Genomic DNA, 22,023 nt, shown 5'->3' on the forward strand with positions numbered 1-22,023 from the left:
ATATTTCTCTTTGACGGACTGGAGCAGCTAGTTTGCTTGATTTAATTCACTCTTTTTGAACAAGGCAAACTTTAAAGGCAGCATACGGCTTACCTGGGTAAGTGTTGTGAAATGCTCCATCGGCTACTCGTAGGTTGTGTTTTATGGTTGGATGTGGCAAAACTAATTCACCTCATAACTTTTCAAGTATTGGTGCAAGGCTTCGTTTCTATAGCTGCCATATAAAATGCTGTTAATCAGGGGTTTTCTACTTCCAGGTCTTACTTTTTTTTTATGTATTCAACCCAGTCCTGAGTGTCTTCTAATTTATAGATTCAACCCAATTATTTCTATTTTTCTATCGCATGGATTTAGCTGATACAAGAGCATAATCTGAAAATAAAAGGGCGACCTGACAAGAAATTTAGGTGGGTAACAGAACAGTATTTTTGGGCATTAAGAAAAAAATGAACAGAGTTTTGTCACACGCTAATAATAATAATAATATTAATAATAGTGACAAAATATTTTATTATTAATAAATAATAATAAAAAGAAAGTAATTAGAAATAATAAAAAAGATAAAATTTACCATAAATATGCCTGGTTTTAAATCCTACGGAATATATCCCTCCGACAGTGCTTTTACAAGTACTGTTTTGGCCAGTCTCAACTTCTATCATCTACCGGTTTTGATCTAATTTTGCTTCGGGTGAACGTCTTTGATACATCTCATTGGATGCTTTAGTGCACGGTATTAGCATTCTCAATTTATTTTTATAGGCCATTTTACAATAACTGATAGAAAAATCCGGAAAGGAATGAATAAATCTTTAAAACGGTCGTTTCTAATCAAATGGTCAAGCTGCGCTGAAGGCACTCTATTCTTGAGACTACATCTTAAATTTTGTGCTGGAATGTTTTAAAAAGTGTAAATCAAGGATTTTCTCCTTGTTCAGGTGCCATACGTAAAATTACGGAGTTAGGAAATAGTTAGCATGTTACTGGACTCGTTTTAACTATTCTCTAAAAATTGACGGCGTTACAGTATTTATTTCTTTGGCTGAGCGCATTTTGTGGCCGGCAATCCAAATGCTGGGGAACGGTCAGGGCTGATAATAAGATGGGGCATCTCCCAGATTCCTTGTCGTAGCAGGATGATTGTTTACGAAGTCAACTGTATGTAATGAAACTCATAATAAACCCGCTTTGTTTAGTTTGTCAGGAAAGAAAATAATACTCATTCTTTTTATGACAGACTGGTTGTGAAGAGATTCCATTTCCATAAATTTTATGATTTAGCATTTCATACTACCAAAATCTCCTAAATTGTTTTAAATTTTAAAAAGGTTTAATTTTTTTTTAAATTTTAATTTACGTATTTTTTATCATTCTCTGAATTACTCGATAGTATTTCTTAATAGTTTTTAAATTAAGGTTTACCAACATCAAACGATATTGACGCCCGGAGTCTTCCAAAAATATTGCAGTCAAGTGTAAAAAGCCTTCTGCTAACAAGAGAAAATTTAAGAGCGTGGAAGAAGTTCCATAGCGGGACCTTCGCATGATTGCTTTATTTAATATTAATTTTGAAAAGGGCTTTTCCATATTAGCAATTGGAAATGGCGATTTCACTTCAGTAATCTAGAAAAATATTCCATTCATCGCATAAATTAAATGTATTACCGTCTGTACATTTTCTTGTTATTTGTTATCAGTTTATTGACTCACTTTCTAGTGGAATATTAAATGGGAATAGATGCAAGGATTTAATCTGAGTATTTTTAACTTCTCATTTAAACATTTTTGAAATTGCGCCAAAAGTAAATTGAGAATAAAATAAATTGATTTTAAAATTTGTTTTTTTTAAATGGCTTTCATAATAGAATATACTTTTTTCCAACCTTGAAAATGCAGGAAATTTAATTTTCTGTTTCTTTAAAACATTTCTATACCTTGAACATTGGGTAAAATATTTGGAAATTCATTACCAGATCTGTAGAATCTATATATAAACCATAAATTGTGAACATAAGTGCTGTCCAGGGGTTCTTTACAGTCCTTGCACTCTCGGCCAGCATTCAGGAACATAGGAATGTTTAGGAATATAAATAAATGATCAAAAAATTTATTTATTTTTAATTTTGAGAACAAATAAATCCTGTATAATTTAGAGAATTACGTACATTATTTATTTTTTCATATTTCATTTAAAATACTAAATTAATCAATAAAATACTAACTTTCTAATGGAACTAAAAAATATTCTTATTATTTAACAAAAATATATAAATAAAAATTAGATGATTTATTTTAATCTAAAATTATCAAAAATTACTTAACTTATTGTATTATATTTATTGTGCTTATTCAGTTAATGTGGAAGGGATTGATTTTGCTGGATGTTGAGGGAAGGTTTCTTTTGAATTTAATTTGAATTTACTTTCAATTGTGTAAGTTATTGGCTGGATCTAGCTGAGTTCTTTTTCCTAATCCAAAGCTGAAATAGCAGAAAAAAGTGATTATTCATTTAAGAAAGTGTGATTAGATTAAAATACCTACAAGAATAATAACCTAGAAATTAATCCATAATGAAAAGTTTACTAGCAATCTTCTGAGATCTGGGCGATTCGAGTATTCCAACCTAGCAAACCCTCTACTAAGCAGAGATAATGAAATAAGAAATTACTTGAGTTTTCTAGTGTAACTACTGGCAAACTTTAGTTCATTACCATACCATTTACAAATACATATTGCACAATTTACAGATATCTTACATCCATTGAATAAACAGCAACATCTAAGAGAACTATAATAGGCGGAATTGGTTGTATAGATGCAGATTCACTCCCATATCTCTACGCTTTTAGGGTATTACAGCTTCCATGCATAATATTTCTCACTACATATTTCTGGGCACTCGGGAACCAAATCTTCCAAACCCACACTAGTAGTAAACTGCGTTAGGAGAAGGTCGTAAAATTTCGAAAATAAAACGTATTCAGATGACAAATAAACATAGTATTGCAAGATGGTGATATACATTTGTATAGATTTATTGACAGTGATATATGGTATGCATATATTCTAATCGGCTAGCTGAAGATGGCTAAAAGAAGCCATCACGTTCAACGGTAGACAAGTTTAAAAATAAAATAAATGAAAAGAGACCAGTTAAAAATGTTCGTAGTTATTACAAAAAACTAGTATTAAAAGAGCTAACTAGAATCTCGATAGTGCAGTAGCCAGCTGCCAATTGACGTCCGTTGAACAAAAATATTCCACCACGTGGTGTTGGCGGTGGTGTGGGCGACGATACTTCGGTCTCTCTTAATGGGGCAGAGGATTACCTAAATTACTGACCGCTATCGGTGCTGGCATCTTATGGGCCCGTTGAAAACTGACTTGTTCGTCGCTTAGGCTTTTGAAGTTTACATACAATGTAGTAAACGGCCCAAACACTCCAAAGCCAAAGCGTACAGTCGAACAGTCAGAATAGTGACTTACTGTCAGAAAGGGCAATCCGCACAGCTAATGACGGGTAGAGCAAGATCGCGATTAGTAGTGCCCGCAAAGTTTATACGCGCGTAAGTGAGATAATGGTTTTCTCTACTTAGCTGGACAGAAGAGGTCAGATACATTTAGCGATGCTAGTGCGTGTGATCGAGGGTCGTGAGGCATCTTTGCTATGGTGCCCCATGGTTGGATCACCCTAGAAGTGAAATCTGCCTCCCAGCTTATTCGGGCTAGGTTTTCTGACTGATGGCCTGGGACTTACAGGAACTGGTGCGCGCTTATGGAGTGTGTCAGGAGAGAAGAACCTCGACCAGTCTGTGGAAACCCCTGCAGTAACTGGTCAAAACTCTTTCAACTGGTCTAGATCGAAATGGCATTTTGTTCATTTTTTTGTTGCGCGAATTCGTGTTAGTTTGGAATAAGAAAGCTCACTTTTATTTAATTTTGTTTTCATTTACATATGTGTTCATATAAATGGTATATTATTTATTTATTTTGTTTTTAACGTGTTTTCTTTTTCCCTTACAATCACTACCTTCCTGTAATGAAAAATGTACAGCATTATTTCGTTTTTATAATGTATATTGTAAGCTATTCCACGGAGATGTTATTTCAGGACATTAATAAGTATTCATTCTTTTTCTCTCTCACATACAGACACATTGTGTACAATCTAGACTTTCTGCCAAATAAATAAAGATAGCTAACATGAAAAAAACTCGTTTAGATAGCCGCAATGGATTGAGGATGAATCGATTAGAATTCAATAACTTTAACAAATTAAAATAACATACATGCTTACCTGTATTGCATACTTCTTTCCCCTTTTCTCTTCTCGTTCATCTCCTGCTCGTCCCGCTTTCCAAGGCCAAATGAAAATCTATGGCCATTTGGATTGGATCGCTTGCTTTCTTCTGATGAATCATTATCGTCCAGGAAGTATGCTTGGTCTGCAAATGGGACCCTTTTTCCCAGACCAAAAGAGTACATTTTACCTAAAACACGCAATTTTTTTTTAACTCTGCTCATTGATATTCAGTATAAAAGACATACAGCAGTAACAATCTGGGAATCAGAAGTGGATTCATCGAAGCAATCACACAAATACATCAAAACTCGTCTAATATCTTCTTAACAAAAACTTACAATTTTAAAACTTAAGTTTAAGGGTTGATTAAACGCCAAATGGTACAAAAATCAGCTAGTACCAAACATTTCATTTATCTTCTAGTATCATATTTTTTAGAATGTATTAGATGTCACAGACCCTTATGCTGGCCTTTTATCACCCATAAATATATTTCTTTAAGAATATTAAAAGATGTACCTCATCATCATAGTTAGTATTAAGGAAAAAGGCACTTCATTTTGACTCTATTCCAAATTATTCTTGTGATTTCTCTTTATTCTAAATAATCATCTCATTAAAAAGAAAAAGGGAAAGTTGGAGTTGGTCTTTTGCTGTTGTAATTTGAATTATGGAGTTTTTTAGTTGCAACGAAATTTCAGACTTAAATTCGTCTTACGTGAGCAAAAATTACATAGTTAATAACAAATAAATAATGCTTAAAATTATAATTCATTCATTTACAAACTTTAATTTAATGCAGCCATTTAATTGAGTACTTGTAAAAAAGTTTTATAACCAACTAAAAATATGCATATCTATTTTATATTACATATATATATAACATTGTGGGGAGAACGCACAGATTAACAATGTAATTGAAGAAATCTACATTAATATTTAGTATTAACAAACTAGATTAATTATTAATTACATATTATTATTAATGCTAAAGTACTACATAAAGTACCAATCAGTTTGATTGAACACTGAACTTAAAACAGACAATGTTTACTTCCTTCTGCTGCGCTTAACTTCCACTTAAATCAGTTGTCAAAAACAAAACAAAATAAAGTCGGTATGTACGTTGGTATATGCATTTTAATTTTTAACGTCAAAACAATTATATTTTTCATTTTTTTTTTCATTTTTTGTTTAAACCTGTGCATGAATAGCTCTTATTACAACTCTTTAACAAAAACTTACAGTTTAAATTGTTAAGTATAAGGGTTGATTAAACGCCAAAAGGTACACAAATCAGCTAGTACCCAACATTTCATTCATGCTTAGCTGATATAATTTAAGTAATTTTGCTGCATTAACTTTTTCTTCACATTTTTTTAGAAATTATTAGATGTCACAGACCCTTATGCTGGCCCTTTTCATCTACAAAATATTTGTTCAAGTAGCACTGTAGATTGACTGTTATATCTAGTTATTTATAATAATCAAACTATTAATTACAGGTGAAAAAGAAAAACGTTATAAAAAATAAAAAAAAATTATGAGGCTAAAAAATTCAAAACCTTTTTTTAAAAAATGCTTATATCAACATACATCAATGATTTTGTTTATTTTATTTATTTTATTTTATTTATTTTTTTAAATCGTCGGTTTAAGTTCATTCTTCGATTAAAGTAATTGTTATTTTATGAAGTAGTCAAACGTTTATAATAATAGGTAATAATTATCTGGCTTTATCGCAAATAATATAGTTTTCTTCAATTACACTCTCAATGTAGCTGTTCTTCTCACAATGTTGAATATATGTAATATATAATAAATAAGATATGCATATTTTTAGGACAGCTAATTATTCCAGTATTTTACTATAAGTAAAATTAGGGGGCCTAAATTAAATTACAATTGAGAAATGAATAATTATTGTTGAATAATCTACTTGTTATTAACTGTGTGTTATTTGTGCTCACGAATATTTCGGTAAGACGAATTCAAGACTGAAATATTCTGTTAAATCCGTGATTCAAATTTAAACAGTAGCTGACTCTAACTTTGTTTTTCTCTACTTTAACATGAATGTATATGTGACTACTAAGAATAAAGGACATATTAAAGAGAAATTTGAAGAATAATTTGAAATGGAGTTAAAATAAAGTACCTATTTAAAAACGAAAATATAATATACATTTTATCATAATTATAACAAAATAATATTATGATCTGGCCAGCATAAGGGTCTGTGACATCTAATAATTTCTAAAAAAATGTGAAGAAAAAGTTAATGCAGCAAAATTACTTAAATTATATCAGCTAAGCATGAATGAAATGTTGGGTACTAGCTGATTTGTGTACCTTTTGGCGTTTAATCAACCCTTATACTTAACAATTTAAACTGTAAGTTTTTGTTAAAGAGATTTTTGTGCCTTTTGGATAGATTTTCATTTTTGTCTATTTTACAAAGTTACTTATCTGCTTCACAGATTTTTTTAAAATTTAGAATAAGCAATTCTATCATTATAACCTGATAAGGTGTTAAGTCGGAACCGTAACTACCATTGGAGAGATCTTTTTAAAGAATGATTATAGTTGCCATCCTCAATAACAATTTTTTTGAGAAAGCGTTTTGAATAAAATAGGAAGGTATTTGTACGTAAAAAGCAAAATTAAACTGCGATTACAGTACTTCTCCCTAAAAGGCAAAGATTTTGAATCGAACGACTATTCATTAATGTAAATAGGTTCACCCATTGATAATTTTAACGATTGCAGTACTTCCTCTTAGTAGGTGCAAGAGCATCAGCAACGTAGAGGAGCTTTAACCACTTATTCGTGCTAAATTTTATCAAAATCGGACAAAGCGTTACAGAAATATTGGTAATAATAGTTTTAGAAAGGGCCTTACTTGGGTGGGGCAAACTCCCCTCTTTATGAGGCACAGCGTTCAGACTTTTAAAGTGCAAATCTGTAAAAAATTTCAATTCGAATGACACTTCATTCATGACAATCGGTTCTCGTGTCGATAATTTGAAACGATTGCTATACTTTCCCTTAACAAGTGTAAGAGCTGATCGCCGCTTTAATGTTACGTAGGGGAGCCCTAACTCTATCATCCTACCAAATTATTTCAAAATCGGGCTAAGATTTACAGAATAATTAGTAATAATAATTTTGGAGGGGGCCTTACATAAAGGGGGCTAACTCCTCTCCTATGCGATGTACAGCGTCGAGACCCCCAAAAGGCACATCTACATAAAATTCCGAATCGAATGACACCTCATTCATGAAAATCGGTTCCCGCGTTTAGGCGCTACGTAGTTTACAAAAAAGGTAACAACAACAAGAAGAAGAAGAAGAAGAAGAAGAAGAAGAACAAGAACAACAACAATTTTTGAAAAAGCCGTTTTTGCTCATTTTCGGCAACTTTTTTCTCGAAACCTATTAGATCTGGGTTGTTGCAAAAAAATTGCAGCTATAAAGGAGGGTTTGGAGTAAGATTTAAAGAAAATTTGGGAATTTTATCTTTTATAGAAAAAGAGAAAAAAATTGTCAAAGTTGGGTGTTTTTCAACGTTACGCTTTTTCGTGCAGTTTTTGACGATCAACCCTTATACAACTGTCCTACCGGACAGTTTTAATATAAATTAAATGGGCACTAGTCATTACTGAACAAATATTGTGTATTTGAAAATGGCCAGCACAAGGGTCTGTGACATATAATATGAACATTCTAAAAAATATGAAACTAGAAGTATGAATGAAATGCTAGGTACTTGCTGATTTGTGTACCTTTTGTCGTTTAATCAACCCTTACACTCAACTTTTAAAACTGTAAGTTTTTGTTAAGGAGATTTTTGTACCTTTTGGATAGATTTTTCTTTTTGTTCCTTGGTTGGAACAATTTATACATCAAAGGGTATTTTAAATATATGGGTATCGGGAATAATTAGTTGGAAGACCTAGGATGAAAAAAAACTCACACAAGTTATGCGGAAAGGCAACAAGTTGGTGGGAAGAAGACGGAGAGTGGAGAAATGTTGTGGAATTAAGTGATGAATAATTACAACCCATTAAGAGGGATAATAGAAAGAAAGTTGCAATTACCCGTTCCTTCCAATAAGAGCAGTAAGATAAATTTTGATAACACAACTTCCTCTTAAGGGATGTAAGAGAAAACAAGCTGTGCTCACAATAACTTCTAAGGAAGAGGGAAAAAAGAATGATTTGCAATTACAGTTCTTTTCCGTAAACGGGCAAAGAGAATTTAAACTGCGAGTGCGGCATGGTTGCAAATACTTCCCCTTAGCAGGTGTAAGAGCAGGATGACACTTAAATGTCACACATTCTAAATTCTTCTTCTTGCCTAATTTGGTAAAGACGGGCGAAGATTTACAGAGTTATTAATAACCGTTTAAAAGGGGGCTTCATTTTCGTGAGGCGAACTCCCCCCCCTAAGTATATACCTCAAGACCCTAAAAAGCCGAAACATCTACGATATCTGAAATTTCAAATTGAAAGATAATTCATTCATTTAAATCAGTTCGTACATCGATAAAGTGAACGGATGCAGAACTTCCTCTTAGTAGGTGTAAGAGCACGATGGAACTTTAGTGTCTTGTAGGGAAGCTTTTACCGCAACTTCGTGCTAAATTTTAGCAAAATTGGACTAAGCGTTGTAGAAAGATTAGTAATAATAGTGTTAGAGAAGGACTGACCTGCGTGGGACAAACTCCCAAGATACACAGCGTCGAGAGCTATAAAAATGCAAATCTACATCACTTTTTGACCCAAATAACACTTCATTAAAGAAAATAGGTTCACGAAACGATAATTTTAAATGATTGAAAAACTTCCCCTTAGTAGGTGTAAAAGCAGAACGTCGCTTTAATGTTACGTAGGGGAATCCTAACCCTTTTATCCTTCCGAATTTCATCTCAATCGGGTTAAATTTGACTGAGTTATTAGTAATAATAATTTTGGAGGGGGCCTCACATACATGGAGCTAACTCCTTACCCATTTGATGTACAGCGTCGAGACCTCCTCAAAGGCACATCTACATAAAATTCCGAATCGAATGACTCCTCATTCATGAAAATCGGTTCGTGCATTTAGGCGCTACGTTGTTTACAAAAAAGGTAACAAGAAGAAGAACAACAACAAGAACATTTTCTGAAAATACCTTTTTGGCCCATTTTCAGCAACGTATTTCTCGAAATCTATTAAATGCAAAAAAATTACTGTTATAAAGGAGGATTTGCCCTATATTATAAAGAAAATTTGGGAATTTTATCTTTTATAGAAAAATAGAAAAAAATTGTCAAAGTTGGGTGTTTCTGAACGTTAAGCTTTTTCATTCAGTTTTTGATGATCAACCCTTATACAACTGTCCTACCGGGCAGTTTAATCAGTATAAAACATATCTACAGTTGTTGCTTTTATTGCAAGTTATTATACTGTTTGTTTGTTCATACATTACCTTCTGGGTATTTAATTGAAGGCAGTCGTTTTCCTAGGCCAAATGAATACATTTTTGCGGCCCGTTTAGCAAGTTCATCTCTAATTGCTAATTCATCGTCTAAATATTCCATTTCTTCACCAGAATCATAATCACGTTTGCCTAGACCAAATGAATACAGACGCCCCTCATTATGTGCTCTTTTGCCAAGACCAAAATTATAAACTGGCAGCCTTTTGTACTCAGAAACGTATGAATATGCGGCACGTTTTCCTAATCCCAGTTCGGTAAGTTTTTTGTTGAAATCATCTTCTCTGTCGTTAATGGCTTGTGCACCAAGGGCAAAAACATCTACCACTAGCAGGACAATGAATGGCAGCATCATTGTAGCGGATTCTGAAAAAAAGAAGAAAAAAATTAGAATTATAATGAATAATATTCATAGGGGTGAAATAATACCCTCAGGTAACGCAGTGTAGTGCGGCTAAACGGTTTGCAACCTATGCTGACGGCTGCAAGTCACTTATTGTATGGATGATGGCGAAAGAACCCTCTCTTTTGGGTCAACGGCAACGTCCGAAGGTCGAGTCGGAAGACCCTACTGCAAATGGGTGGAACAGATTCATCAGCCAAGGTGACGACCACTCTTCTAGGAATGGAGCACTCCGAATTCAAGTTTCTGGTTCTCCTGTTTGGGGGTTGGGCGCAGGGCTAACGTCCCTGTCCCAGCAAAAGTAACTTGTTTCAAATTCTCAATAATTTTATACAAAATGAAAAACGATAGAAATGTTTGGAGAGCCAGGTGATATTCGCCAAAGCAAAAAAAGGGAGAATGAAATGGTTGGGACTTGTGGAGGGAACGCCTGCGAGGAGGTTTCCTCAAAAATTGTTAAATGGGAAACCAGGATGGCAAGAATTCGAAGAGGCCCTCCACTTAGACGGTTGGATGACTCCGTCGGGATGGAGTGAGAAGGCCGCAGAACGAATAGGGAAAATTTATTGAGCAGGTCCAAGTCCTGCTCTAAGAACAGTTACCCCGAGTAGTAAGTCACGTAAGCAGAACGTGTAAGAGCAAGTATTGTTAAGTGATATTTTTTCGAACTTCGAGTTTTCAGCAGAAATACATATTTTGGGGTCTCCTGCGACCGATAAAAATGTTTTTAGAAAATGGACAGTTTTTGTGGTTACAGTTAGTGGGTAGAGAAAAATGAATACATTTCAAAATTGATTAAATCGATTACGGACACTGTAACCATTTTCCAGTTCTTTTCAATTCTCTGGAAAATGTCTCCGCTTCAACGATTTTGTGTAAACTTTGGAAAGTTGCTAATTATCAAATGCCTGCCTTGTCCCTCAGGGAATTGAAAAATAACTCTTTCTGGGTGAGTAAAATACAAAGTAATTATGTGGAAACTAATACTTCGGCAGGTACCAAATTGAGTAATGAACTAGATCATTTAAGAAAGCCAAAAGCATTAGTTAGACAAGAGATGAATGTTGAGGTTGGATAAAAGTATTCTTTGAGGTTTTAGATTTTAAATTAAATTCATTACCATTTGGAATATTATGTATAAATTAAGTAATTTAAATAATTCTTGAAAAAAAATTTTTTTGGAAGAATTCTGGAACTTTTGTGAAGGATCATTTTCTGGATGCCTTTTTATATTATCCTTTTTATTTCAATCGACTCCCGGACCACTTTCGTAACAACTCCATTGGTGAGCATTAACAATGGAAAAGCGTTCACAGGTTCTAGGTCAAAGAACGCTTCACTACCTCTTCGAGGTCAGGATACTATTGTGTCTCTTCAGTTCTGGAGCGTTGAACATTCATAGTCATAGTCAAAATTCAATTCAAAACTCATAGTCAATTTCATACCGAAAATGCGGTTCTCTCCTTTCTATTGAGATTCACAATAACCTTGCTGGTTGCAATGCAGTTAAGAAAGTTCTTACAATATAGCTTCAACTCATTTGTTTCGCTTTAATACCGCATTTTCGGCAAGTATACCTATCTTGGAGTATGGTTGTCTTTATAATTGATAATTTTTATCCTGTTCTCAGCTCCCACTCAAGATATAATGAATGGTCATGGGATTTGCATGACACTTGGAGCGTGTTTATTTATTTTTTGTGGAAAAGCTTCATGAAAAATTTATTCCTGATTTCTAAAAACCGTTTCCAAATTCTTTTATTTACAAATTTAAAACTGCTATTTAGATTTCCTGCCACATTAAAATTTTATAAGGTGTTCCTCAACAGTGAGGCATTTCCCAAGGAAGGAGTTGAAATTAGAAATAAATTTGAATAAAACACATTAGCTTTTACGAACGTTTATATATGGCTGAAATTACTGTCTGAAGAATGAATAAAATGTTGGGCACACGCTGATTTGTGTACTTTGCCGTTTAATCAACCTTTATACTTGACTTTTTAAACTGTTTTAAAGGTGATTTATTAGAATTTTAATTGCTTAATGTGGAATGCAAGCCTTTAGACATCTCACCCTCGGAGATGAGCAATTAACTGAGAGTAATCAGAGGGGGAAAAATAAATAAATAAAAACGTTTAACGTCAGAAGTTAATTAACGCACCCTCTGATAGGTAGGGGCGATATCAGTAAGATTGCTCTGGCACTCACCTGTCAAACATTTCTCTGCCATTACGATTTTTTTGTCTTCATTTTTAATCTAATAAAATTCTAAGACTTTATTTTACAGCAATGATTACAAACATTGTTCATTGTTTCTGGCGACTGATTCAGTAATCCAGCAGGAAGAAAGAATAATACCAATTTCAGTCATGATTTTTTATTTTGCCGAGCTTTCAACCTAGGGACTAGGTCATCTTCAGGGCTTATTGATTACATAATATTTTACATTGTTATTGTAAAGTTGTAAAGTCTTTTGTCCTGTCTGCTTACGAACTGAGTATCTAGAGATCTGAGAGAGTTAAATTGGGGAAAAAAAATTGTAATTCCCTGAGTATTTGTTACACTTTGATTTCAGCAACTCAGTGGTGCTCCCAGAATTTTTGTGGGAGGGGGTGTGATTTGAGAAGTTTTACTTTTTCATTTTAAAACTATTCTTTCATTTAGACTATAGCTCAATCACTTTCTTAATGAGATTCTTTCTGAGAATATGTATACAAATTAATTTAGGCGACTTGGTCTCTTCAAGCAACAAAATAAACAATAAATGAGTAATTACTAAATTTGTAAACCAAAAGTAAAGACCGTCTCTACGATTGTTATTAGACATTTCAGGCCACCTTTGATCTACACTGAGCGGCAAAAAAAGTGGCCACCCTTAAAAAAATGTATTTAACCATTCGTTATTGCAAAAATAAAATATTTTTAGCATGCATTGTTGATAAACGGATGGTAGCTTAAAGAAATGATAAGGAAATTTAAAATAGGGAAATAAAGAAATATGGAAAAAACAAAAAATAATAACACAAATCACTAGTACCGTTTGTTTTTGTAAACTTTGATCTCTAATCCTTAAAATTCACAGTGAGGTGGTTTGGGCCAGGTTCAATTTGAAGCTCGGACTGAATCAATTTTTATAGAGGGTTCTCTGTAACAGCTGCTGGCTACATAGACGACATTCTTTCGAAGGCTTTTGTCCCATTCGTACCATACGTCGGTGAGGAATTTTCGTTTAAACACGATAATGCACGGCCTCATTCAGCAAAGATTGTTACCCGCTACCTGGAAAACGCTTCAAGCCGATGTTTAGAGTGGCCAGCATGTAGTCCAGATCTAAAGCCTATTGCAAATCTATGGGATGAGTTGTCAAGACGAATTACGAGTAAGAGACATCCAACACTAGCAGATTCGCTTCACGAGTTAAGGGTTGCACTAACGGAAGAATATGAAAATATCCCTCAGGAAATTATTCAAACTCTTATTAGGTCAATGCCCCATCGAATGCAAACCGTTTTGGCTTGCCTATCCGTTGATGGTGCCCAGTTTGAACGGATTCATTAAACAAAATAACGTAATTAGGCAATAAACTGTTTGTTTTTCATATTTTAAATTACCATAACTTTTGAAAAACCTAACCGATTTCAAAAAAAAATTATTTTTTTTAGGAGCTCAAAAATAATATAAAAATGTGCAAAAAAAAAATATAACGTTCCATTTGAAAAAACAAAGTTGGATGCTGTATCTCGAGATACAGGGATTTAAAAAAAATGGGTCAATTACTAAAAATAAACTAGTCTAAAAATGATTAAATACATATTTTTTATTTCTTCGAAATTTCCCGCCGTTTTAAAAAAAAGTGGGTGGAGCATATAACTCTGGTCACCCTGTGTACACAGGGTGTCCCAAGGTACAGTCGACTCTCGATAAATCGAAATCCAAGGGACTACAAGAATAATTCGAATTATCGAGACTTCGAATTATCAAGAAGGGGGGAAAAAAATTCGAATTATTAAGAGTTTTTATTATGTATGTATGTAGATACGTATATTGAAAATACGTATGAGCTTACCTAAGTTTTAGACATATATAGCCTCAAGTAAAAAAGTAAAAATAATGAAAACGACAAAAAAGAACAAAAAAATTACATATGTATTAACATTTCAATAAATAATAATATAAATATGTACCTAATTAAAAAAATGAAGAACAATTTTTTGTTTCAATGTGGCTTGACTTAGAATTGTAGAAAGCGTTGATGGTGGAATATTGAAAGTTTTGGCGATATCTTATTTTTTCGAACCACTTTCCATGGCCGCGATAATTTTCTTTTGCCGGACATAGTAAGGGAGACGTACTTCTCATCGTGACAAACTAAGAAAGAGAATTGGAAAGTTAAACTGGGCTGAAAGGAGGGAAACATTACGCAGGAAATGAACAATAAGCGGAAAATGAGAAGTAAACATTACTAGGGAAAATTCGAATTATAAAGAGGGGAAGCGGCCTCGTTCGAATTACAGAGCCTTCTCTCCCCCTGTTGTTAAGAAATGGATTTCGAATTATCAAGCGTATCTAAATACACTGAATTTTTTCGATTTACCGAAGTTAACAGCTGTAGAGTTCGAATTATCGAAAAATTCGAATTATCGAGAGTCGACTGTATATGGATAACGACTTTTTCTCGGAAACTAAGATGGCCAGAAAAAAAACTAAAAAATACGTGCCCCCTTAGTTCTTTGTTAGAAATGCAAATTTAATTTGTAAATTTTATTCGGTGCTACCAGATGCGAGATATAGGCACCAACTTCATTTTTTCAAATTGGAAGGTGTGGTTTTTATTTCAGAAATAGATTCCTCTATTTTTTTTAAAGAAAAATTTACTTGAACGGTTTTTTTCTGTGAGCGATATTTTAGAAGTTATGAATGAAAACATGATTCTTATAAGAAATTTCAAAATGATAATATTTAACGGTTTTTTGATGGAATAAGAAGAAAAGTACTATTTTATAATAAATCTTACTCCTCATTAATATTCCAGATCATGCTCGAAATGGCCTCCACCATTAGAGATGCATAGACATGCACTTTCCTGCCTCATTAGTAAATTAGTAAGAAATATTTAAATAGTATTTTTCCTAGAAATAATTACCAATAACGATTGGCTAATCTCAATGGCGAACGGGATGTGTGAAGTAGGCGGACTGTAGCTGATGACGTATAACACCGTAAGCCACTCCCTCACCAATAAAAGCACAGTTATCCAGTACACAAAATGGTGCTCTTTCCCTTTCATTCAATGATCTAGATTTTACTCTCTTTTATTTCAGGAAAATATTTCATTAACTGTTTTGATTCTGCATTACATTAGAAGTATGAAACCGGAAAGATAATGTTCAAAACATGTTTATTTTGGATATTTTTACGATATCAATTTTTATTGCATTATTCGATTTATCAAATACCTATGGGGGAAAAATTAGTAAAAAAAATTTAAATAGTATTTTTCACTATAGCAGAATCGCCCACCGTGTCGAGATAACACCATCAAGCATGTAAAGAGATTTCTCGATAAGCAATTTGATGGGCGTGTTATATCGACACGGGTGGCGATTCAGTGTCCACCTCGTTCACCGGATTTGACACCTATGGACTATTTCCTTTGGGGATACCTGAAAAACAAGGTGATTATTCATAATTTTTTTCTTTCTTTTCTTATTTCTGCTTACCTAAAAGCATTTCTAAATCTAGGTGTATCAGAATCGGGATTTCATCTTGTAGATGCCTACAACTCGGTCAAAGCCGAATCTATTTCTTTGGCAGTAAGGGACAATTGGCAGGAAAGAGCATGTCTATGCATCACTAATGGTGGAGGCCAGTTCGAGCATGATCTGTAATATTAATGAGGAGTAAAATTTATAATAAAATAGTACTTTTCTTCTTATTCAATCAAAAAACCGTTATAATATTATCATTTTGACATTTCTTATAAGAATCATGTTTTCATTCATAACTTCTAAAATATCGCTCACAGAAAAAAACCGTTCAAGTAAATTTTTCTTTAAAAAAAATAGAGGAATCTATTTCTGAAATAAAAACTGCACCTTCCCATTTGAAAAAATGAAGTTGGTGCCTGTATCTCGCTTCTGGAAGCACCGAAAAAAATTTACAAACTAAATTTGGATTTCTAACAAAAAACTAAGGGGGCACGTATTTTTTAGTTTTTTTCTAGCTATCTTAGTTTCCGAGGAAAAGTCGTTATCCATACACCTTGGGACACCCTGTATAGCTTGGGACACCCTGTATAGCTTGGGACACCCTGTATAGCTTGGGACACCCTGTATATAAATTCTTGATAAAAATTCGTAAAAAATGTAAACGTTAAATGAAGTTAATGTAGCTGCATTTTTGTTTTGTTAAAAAAAAACAAAAAAAACGACTTAACCACATATAAAAATATAATAATAGAGCATTTACATCTATGTACCTGAAGACTGTAGGGTTTAACTCTTCTGAATGTCAAGGCGTATAATAATCTGCCTCCTACCTCAATAAACTAGCGCCCAATCATTTTATTAGTTGAAGAAAAGGAAAGAGTCCTGCGAGGACTCGAATTATAGTGCTCCTAGTTGCCGATAGCTGTGGACAAAGTAAGTATAGAATGGACATTCTCTCCCTTTGGCGCTGGCTCTTCAATCAGGGCCCAGAAACTACCTTGTCCTTTCATAGCATCCTTTTGTCCTGCTCTTCATATTGTGTACTTTTTAGACTTGTGGCCCAGCTAACATAGCTTACTTCTTAGTTCCATATAACACATACTTTTAACAAAAGCCGTCAGCGAATTTCATATCTCTCGGTAATGTATGTGCTTTACGCGCACATTTCAGTCGATGTGTTTAAATATTAAAAGGGTTTTATTTACTTTCTTCTACCGCTCGAAGAAGACCAATCTACGCAAAAATATTTAAAAACCCGTAATGACTTACATATATTTAACCATTATTTATAAATTGACTTGTATTAAGTATCTTTTAACTTTACCTCAAATTGCCCAAAAGGAATTTTCCCAGAAATATTAGTCAAATAAAACGTTTTTTAGAGAAAATCAAATTTCCGAAAAATGATAGAATTGTGAAAACACCACTCAGTAAAATGCTACTTTCGGTTATGATTTCGTCAATATTGAGTAGCTAAGTTCGGCAGTTTTTCGGGAACTTAGATTGTGAATAATTAGTTGACCTACAAGATTTGAGTACCCTTCCTAATGATAGATTCTAACGAATATCTTATGACAAATAGTTTCACCTCAGTGCAATTTCTGGGTTTAATAATAACTCTAAATGTAGAAAATATGGACCATAGTGCTGGATAATATCTTCTTTATCCGTCTTAGCACGCATGGTCATTGTGTCCTGGACCGGTTTCGGACCTTCATCCATCAGCAGAAGTGATTAGTAAGTTTGGAGTACAGATTTCGATGTGACTGATGTTTCCGTCACGCACTACTCTGTACGCCTTATCATCGAGCAGTTTCAAAAATAAATAAAATGCTTGCGGTTATGGAATTTTCTCATCTCGGAATTTTAGCAAACATGTTAAATCCCAGTTAGTAACGCATAACACGCAGAAGCGAATATTATTCTGAAGTGTTACTTTAGAGGCAACAGCAATCTCCCCGAATAGAATTTTCTTGAATAAAGTTCTCTAATAAAAGTGGTTGACCAACACTATTGCAATGAGGGTTGAAATCGCAGGAGCCATTTTGGGGGAAATCTCAGAAAAGTGGAAAAGGGAGAAAGCCGGAAGGGCGAAGGGTTTTGTACGCCAGGGGTTATTCGCTCTCGGGGGGAAAATGAACGGAAATATAAAGTTTCAGTTCAGCTTCTGGCGGCTTTTCGTTTTTGATACATTTATTTACGCAAATGCGCATATGAAAGATCGAAAGAAGACGACCCTCGTCAACGTTTTGCTAGTGTACTAAGTTTATTAAAAGTAACGAAGATATCTTAAAGGCTGTTCAAATATTACTGCATTTACACGACGCATACAAGCGCGGTGGAGGATGTAATGTATCGGATGAAGTAACTGAAGAAAACGCCGAGGTACCTTATTAAAAATGAAAACGTTGAAGAAATTCAAGAAAATACTAAGATATTAATCGACGAAGAAAAATGTCACCCAACCAAGCGAGGATTACGAATAGTCGTAGCAATGGTGGTTGGGAATCTGAGGCAGGTTAAAAAGTTTACATTGGCGTTACTCCAAGAAAGTCGCCATAGTCCTCTTGACATACACATGTCGGGCCTTTCAACAGATAGCCTGTGGAGGTTCGACGGGAAGAAGAAGAAACTCATTAAGAGCCACTGGCAGGTATGAAGTTAAAGAAAGTAAATAGTGACATTGCTGAATCTACTACAAACCAAGCTGCCCAACTAAATAAATTCTGTTCTAAAGTTATCAAACGGAAATAGCCGTACTACACCAAGTTCGACTCCAGATGTCATTATATGAGAAATGAGAGTATAGTAATACTTATGAATGCCCTAAAATATTTATAAAATAACTAAATGAGCTCCAGCAATGCTTTGCCTGCAATCAAGGCCTTTCTTGAATTCTTCTACAATCACTCCTAGAAACCGAGATTTAAATAAAATTGTATAAAGTATATTTCAGAGTTCCTTCTTGTTTTGTTTTGTTTTTAATCAAAAATTGTTCAACATGCATCTACTTGCAGATACTGATTGATTAATAATAATGAATTAGCAGACATATCCAAATAAAATAAGAAAAAGCGCATTCGTAATAAAGGACATGCCCAATTTTGTTTACACCAATTTTTTGATAAAAATAACAGTACTTCTAACTGTCCTGTTTCTTCGCTAAATTACAAACAGAAATAAAAAATATGTTGTAGGATTTTTTGTTTTGTTTTTAAGATGAAATTTTTTAGAATAATTCGAAGATTTATGAAACACCTACAAGGTAAAAACGAATCTTCCTAAAAATGTTTGAAATAGAAGTTATAATCTATGTGGTGTAATTTACGTATGAAGTTGAGATGAAATTAAAAAAAAAAGCGAAAACTTCATTTAATCTGGAAATTTTAGCAGCATAAGTGATATGCCCGCACTTAACGCCCAAAACGGCACGTTAGAGGCAAGCGTTTTTCACCGCCTCTTCCAATAGAAAAAGTTCAAATGAAAGTTGAGGATCTACACTTAAGGGGACGCCAAAACGTGGATTTCCCATGAGAACTGGATTTCGAAAATTTCGCGTGACCGCATACTTCCACTTCTTCAGGTAAATCAGAAAATAGTTTTAATTTGATTGAAATCATTTTCCGTGAATATTGACGTTAGGAGGGTTCAGGAGAGGAGATTTTCCTCTTAACGGTCATTTCTGTGTCATATATTTTGACCAACTATATTTTAGAGTTAAAAGCAATAAATTTCCAAAAATTAGCTATTTTTCTTACAATAATTTCATATTAAAATAATAAACGCTACACGAGATTCATATGTGAGCTCATTAAGTGCACATGTGTGTGGAGTGTGGCCCTGCTGACGACAGTTCTCGTCCCATTCTCAAGTTTTACATTTAACAGACTAGAACAAGAAACTGACGTAGTTAGCTTAGCCTACTTGAATCACATGCATAAAGGGCCAATTCATTTTATTTGGGAGTTTCTTCTTTTTGACGTTTCAAGGAGAGGCTTTCTTGGAAGCTCTACAGTAGTGTACGCTTCCATTTGCAGAAAAACGAAATTTAATCAAAATTTATTCTGTGAAACTGCATTTTTATTTAATTGCAAAGATTTCGACCTGAGCAGAGGCTCTAAAATGATATGCAGAACTAACAAAAACAAGAGATAAGATACATAAAGTTAAAGATTTGATCTCACTTACCTTACTGACCAGTGGCAAATAACGAGATGTGAAATCAAAATCCAATGAAGAAATCAGCGGCCATTACAGTCATCTAATTGAAAACAATAGAGTCTAGCCTCACACAATATTCAAGGCTCCTGGACCAATTCGATGAAAACGCCTATTTAGGACCTTCACCAAACAAACCAGTAAAAACAATTTCCCATTTCGAAATGTGAATTTACCTCTCACTGCCGTAGTTCTTACAATAGCAACAACTCTCGTAACATCCATTTCCGATGATGTGATTCTTGAATTAACAATGAATAAAAACTTAAAACAAATTAAAAAGAGCTTTTTAGTAAACTATATTGTTTTATTAAATTTTCAATATTAAAGCATGCGGAAATAAGATCGTACGCCTAAATTAAACTCGCTCCCTACCATAGCTTTATTTAAACAAGTGCAAAACAGTTTCAATGACTCGTGTTTATTTTATAAAAATAAAGTCTACCCCTAATTTAAATTCTGAACATGTCCCACGGCAGAGAGAAAAAATGTTTGGTTAATATAGGCTGATATTTTCAGACTAACTCAAACTGACCAGTGTTTAATAGTGCTTAGCTTGCAAGTGCGTCATTCGCTTCGTTTCCGTGGCAAACATCTGCTGTGACACATGACTATCTCTTACTGCAATTATAGTTTTTTGTTGGCAATTTTCAACCGGTACTGATCTTGTACTTAACATTTGAGAACTGTAAAATGTTGATACGTAACATCTGGCCAAAAGTCACAAAACCCCGTCTCCACCACAAATGAAGTATTTTGTATAATTTATTTTATGTTTTCTAATAAACTTTTTTTAAAAAAGCGAGATGGCCAATCGGCCATCATGTGTTGCCTCATATTCGATATTGTACGAATTTACGTGCATTGTATCGATTGCTACAACATTGATGCTATACTGTTATTAAGATCAACTTTTGCAACAATTGGATTCGTGGTCTTAGTCATGAACTTACTGGTTCTATTGAAATAATTTTGATGAACCATCAATGGTCCGGACCATTCGATGCTCCTAACTTAGAGGCGAGATGTTAAATATTTGTTGTAAGAACCTAGCGGCAAATTTATGTTGCAGGGGACTGCCAATTCTCCTAGAGTTCCTTCTTGTCTCCTCTACAGCTGCCAAAGAGGGGGAGAGATGTTCACCACCTTAACCACCAGCATTCGGTCGAAAAATTACGCCTCTTGATGTACAAACATTATTTCATATTGGTCATACATTCATAATTAAGACATAAATTAAGTCAGCTAGGTAATTGCATTTATATTCTGCAATTCGATCTAGTGTCCTTTACCTTTATATGTTTACAGTACTTATCTAATCATATTCATCAACCCATCACATTTCTCGAATTACCTTTTTTATTTATTTCTACCCGGTACAGAGTCTCTAAAATTTAAATTTATTTGAGGTTAGACAGAGTTTTCTAACTGAAATTCTGTTCATTGGCCAAAGACTAGCAATGCTTTACAAGGCTTGGCAAGGGGAGTCAGTGAGGAGCGCTCTAAGAGGATAATATTCGGGACAACGGAGTGAGGCGATCGTCTATTTTACTTAATACTGTCATCGCTGCCATCGCCTCTATTTATCAATCACCACTAAGGCCACTTCATACATTATTTCACCTCATATTTCTTGACACAAGCAGCAACGACCTTTCTATTGAATACAAAGAATGGCAAATAGTGGTACTATCGATTTAAGGTGAAATTTTAGCCATGCATCTAAATAGCGAATGCAAGGCGTGCAATTCACAATTTCCTTGGTGTTTGGTTGGAAGGAAGATTTGCAGATTTTGAATGAAATATTTACTTAATACCTTATTACCGCTAGACTGTAATACAGCAAATTTTCTGCTTTTCAAGAATGCGCCGTTTCTTTTTACTTCATATTTATTGTTTTTCCACTTTTC

The 22,023-nt window shown here is 33.9% G+C and overlaps 2 protein-coding genes across 4 annotated transcripts in view; one reads left to right on the forward strand and one right to left on the reverse strand.

The window, feature by feature from the left end:
- Positions 1 to 22,023, forward strand: part of LOC141457510 (uncharacterized) — a 113,466-nt gene that overhangs the window by 90,669 nt on the left and 774 nt on the right. Inside the window, exon 26 of one of the 2 annotated variants that reach the window (XM_074134601.1) lies at positions 21,186 to 22,019. The exons of the other annotated variant lie outside the window; for it this stretch is intronic. The gene's annotated coding sequence lies outside the window, so the exon portion shown is untranslated. Of the gene's footprint in view, positions 1 to 21,185; positions 22,020 to 22,023 lie in introns of those variants that run through there. 2 annotated transcript variants of the gene reach the window in all.
- Positions 2,096 to 22,023, reverse strand: part of AstA (allatostatin A) — a 38,270-nt gene continuing 18,342 nt past the window's right edge. Inside the window, exons 1-4 of one of the 2 annotated variants that reach the window (XM_074134610.1) lie at positions 20,084 to 20,463; positions 9,777 to 10,151; positions 4,298 to 4,490; positions 2,096 to 2,479 (exon numbers count right to left, since the gene is read on the reverse strand). In XM_074134610.1, coding sequence (XP_073990711.1) covers positions 2,425 to 2,479; positions 4,298 to 4,490; positions 9,777 to 10,140 — 612 coding nt within the window. In that variant the 5' untranslated portion in view covers positions 10,141 to 10,151; positions 20,084 to 20,463 and the 3' untranslated portion in view covers positions 2,096 to 2,424. Of the gene's footprint in view, positions 2,480 to 4,297; positions 4,491 to 9,776; positions 10,152 to 20,083; positions 20,464 to 22,023 lie in introns of those variants that run through there. The other variant, XM_074134609.1, reaches the window with a different exon arrangement.

Source organism: Rhodnius prolixus, unplaced genomic scaffold (assembly GCF_049639745.1).
Source record: "Rhodnius prolixus isolate KJV_2025 unplaced genomic scaffold, Rpr scaffold_16, whole genome shotgun sequence".
NCBI lineage: Eukaryota > Metazoa > Arthropoda > Insecta > Hemiptera > Reduviidae > Rhodnius > Rhodnius prolixus.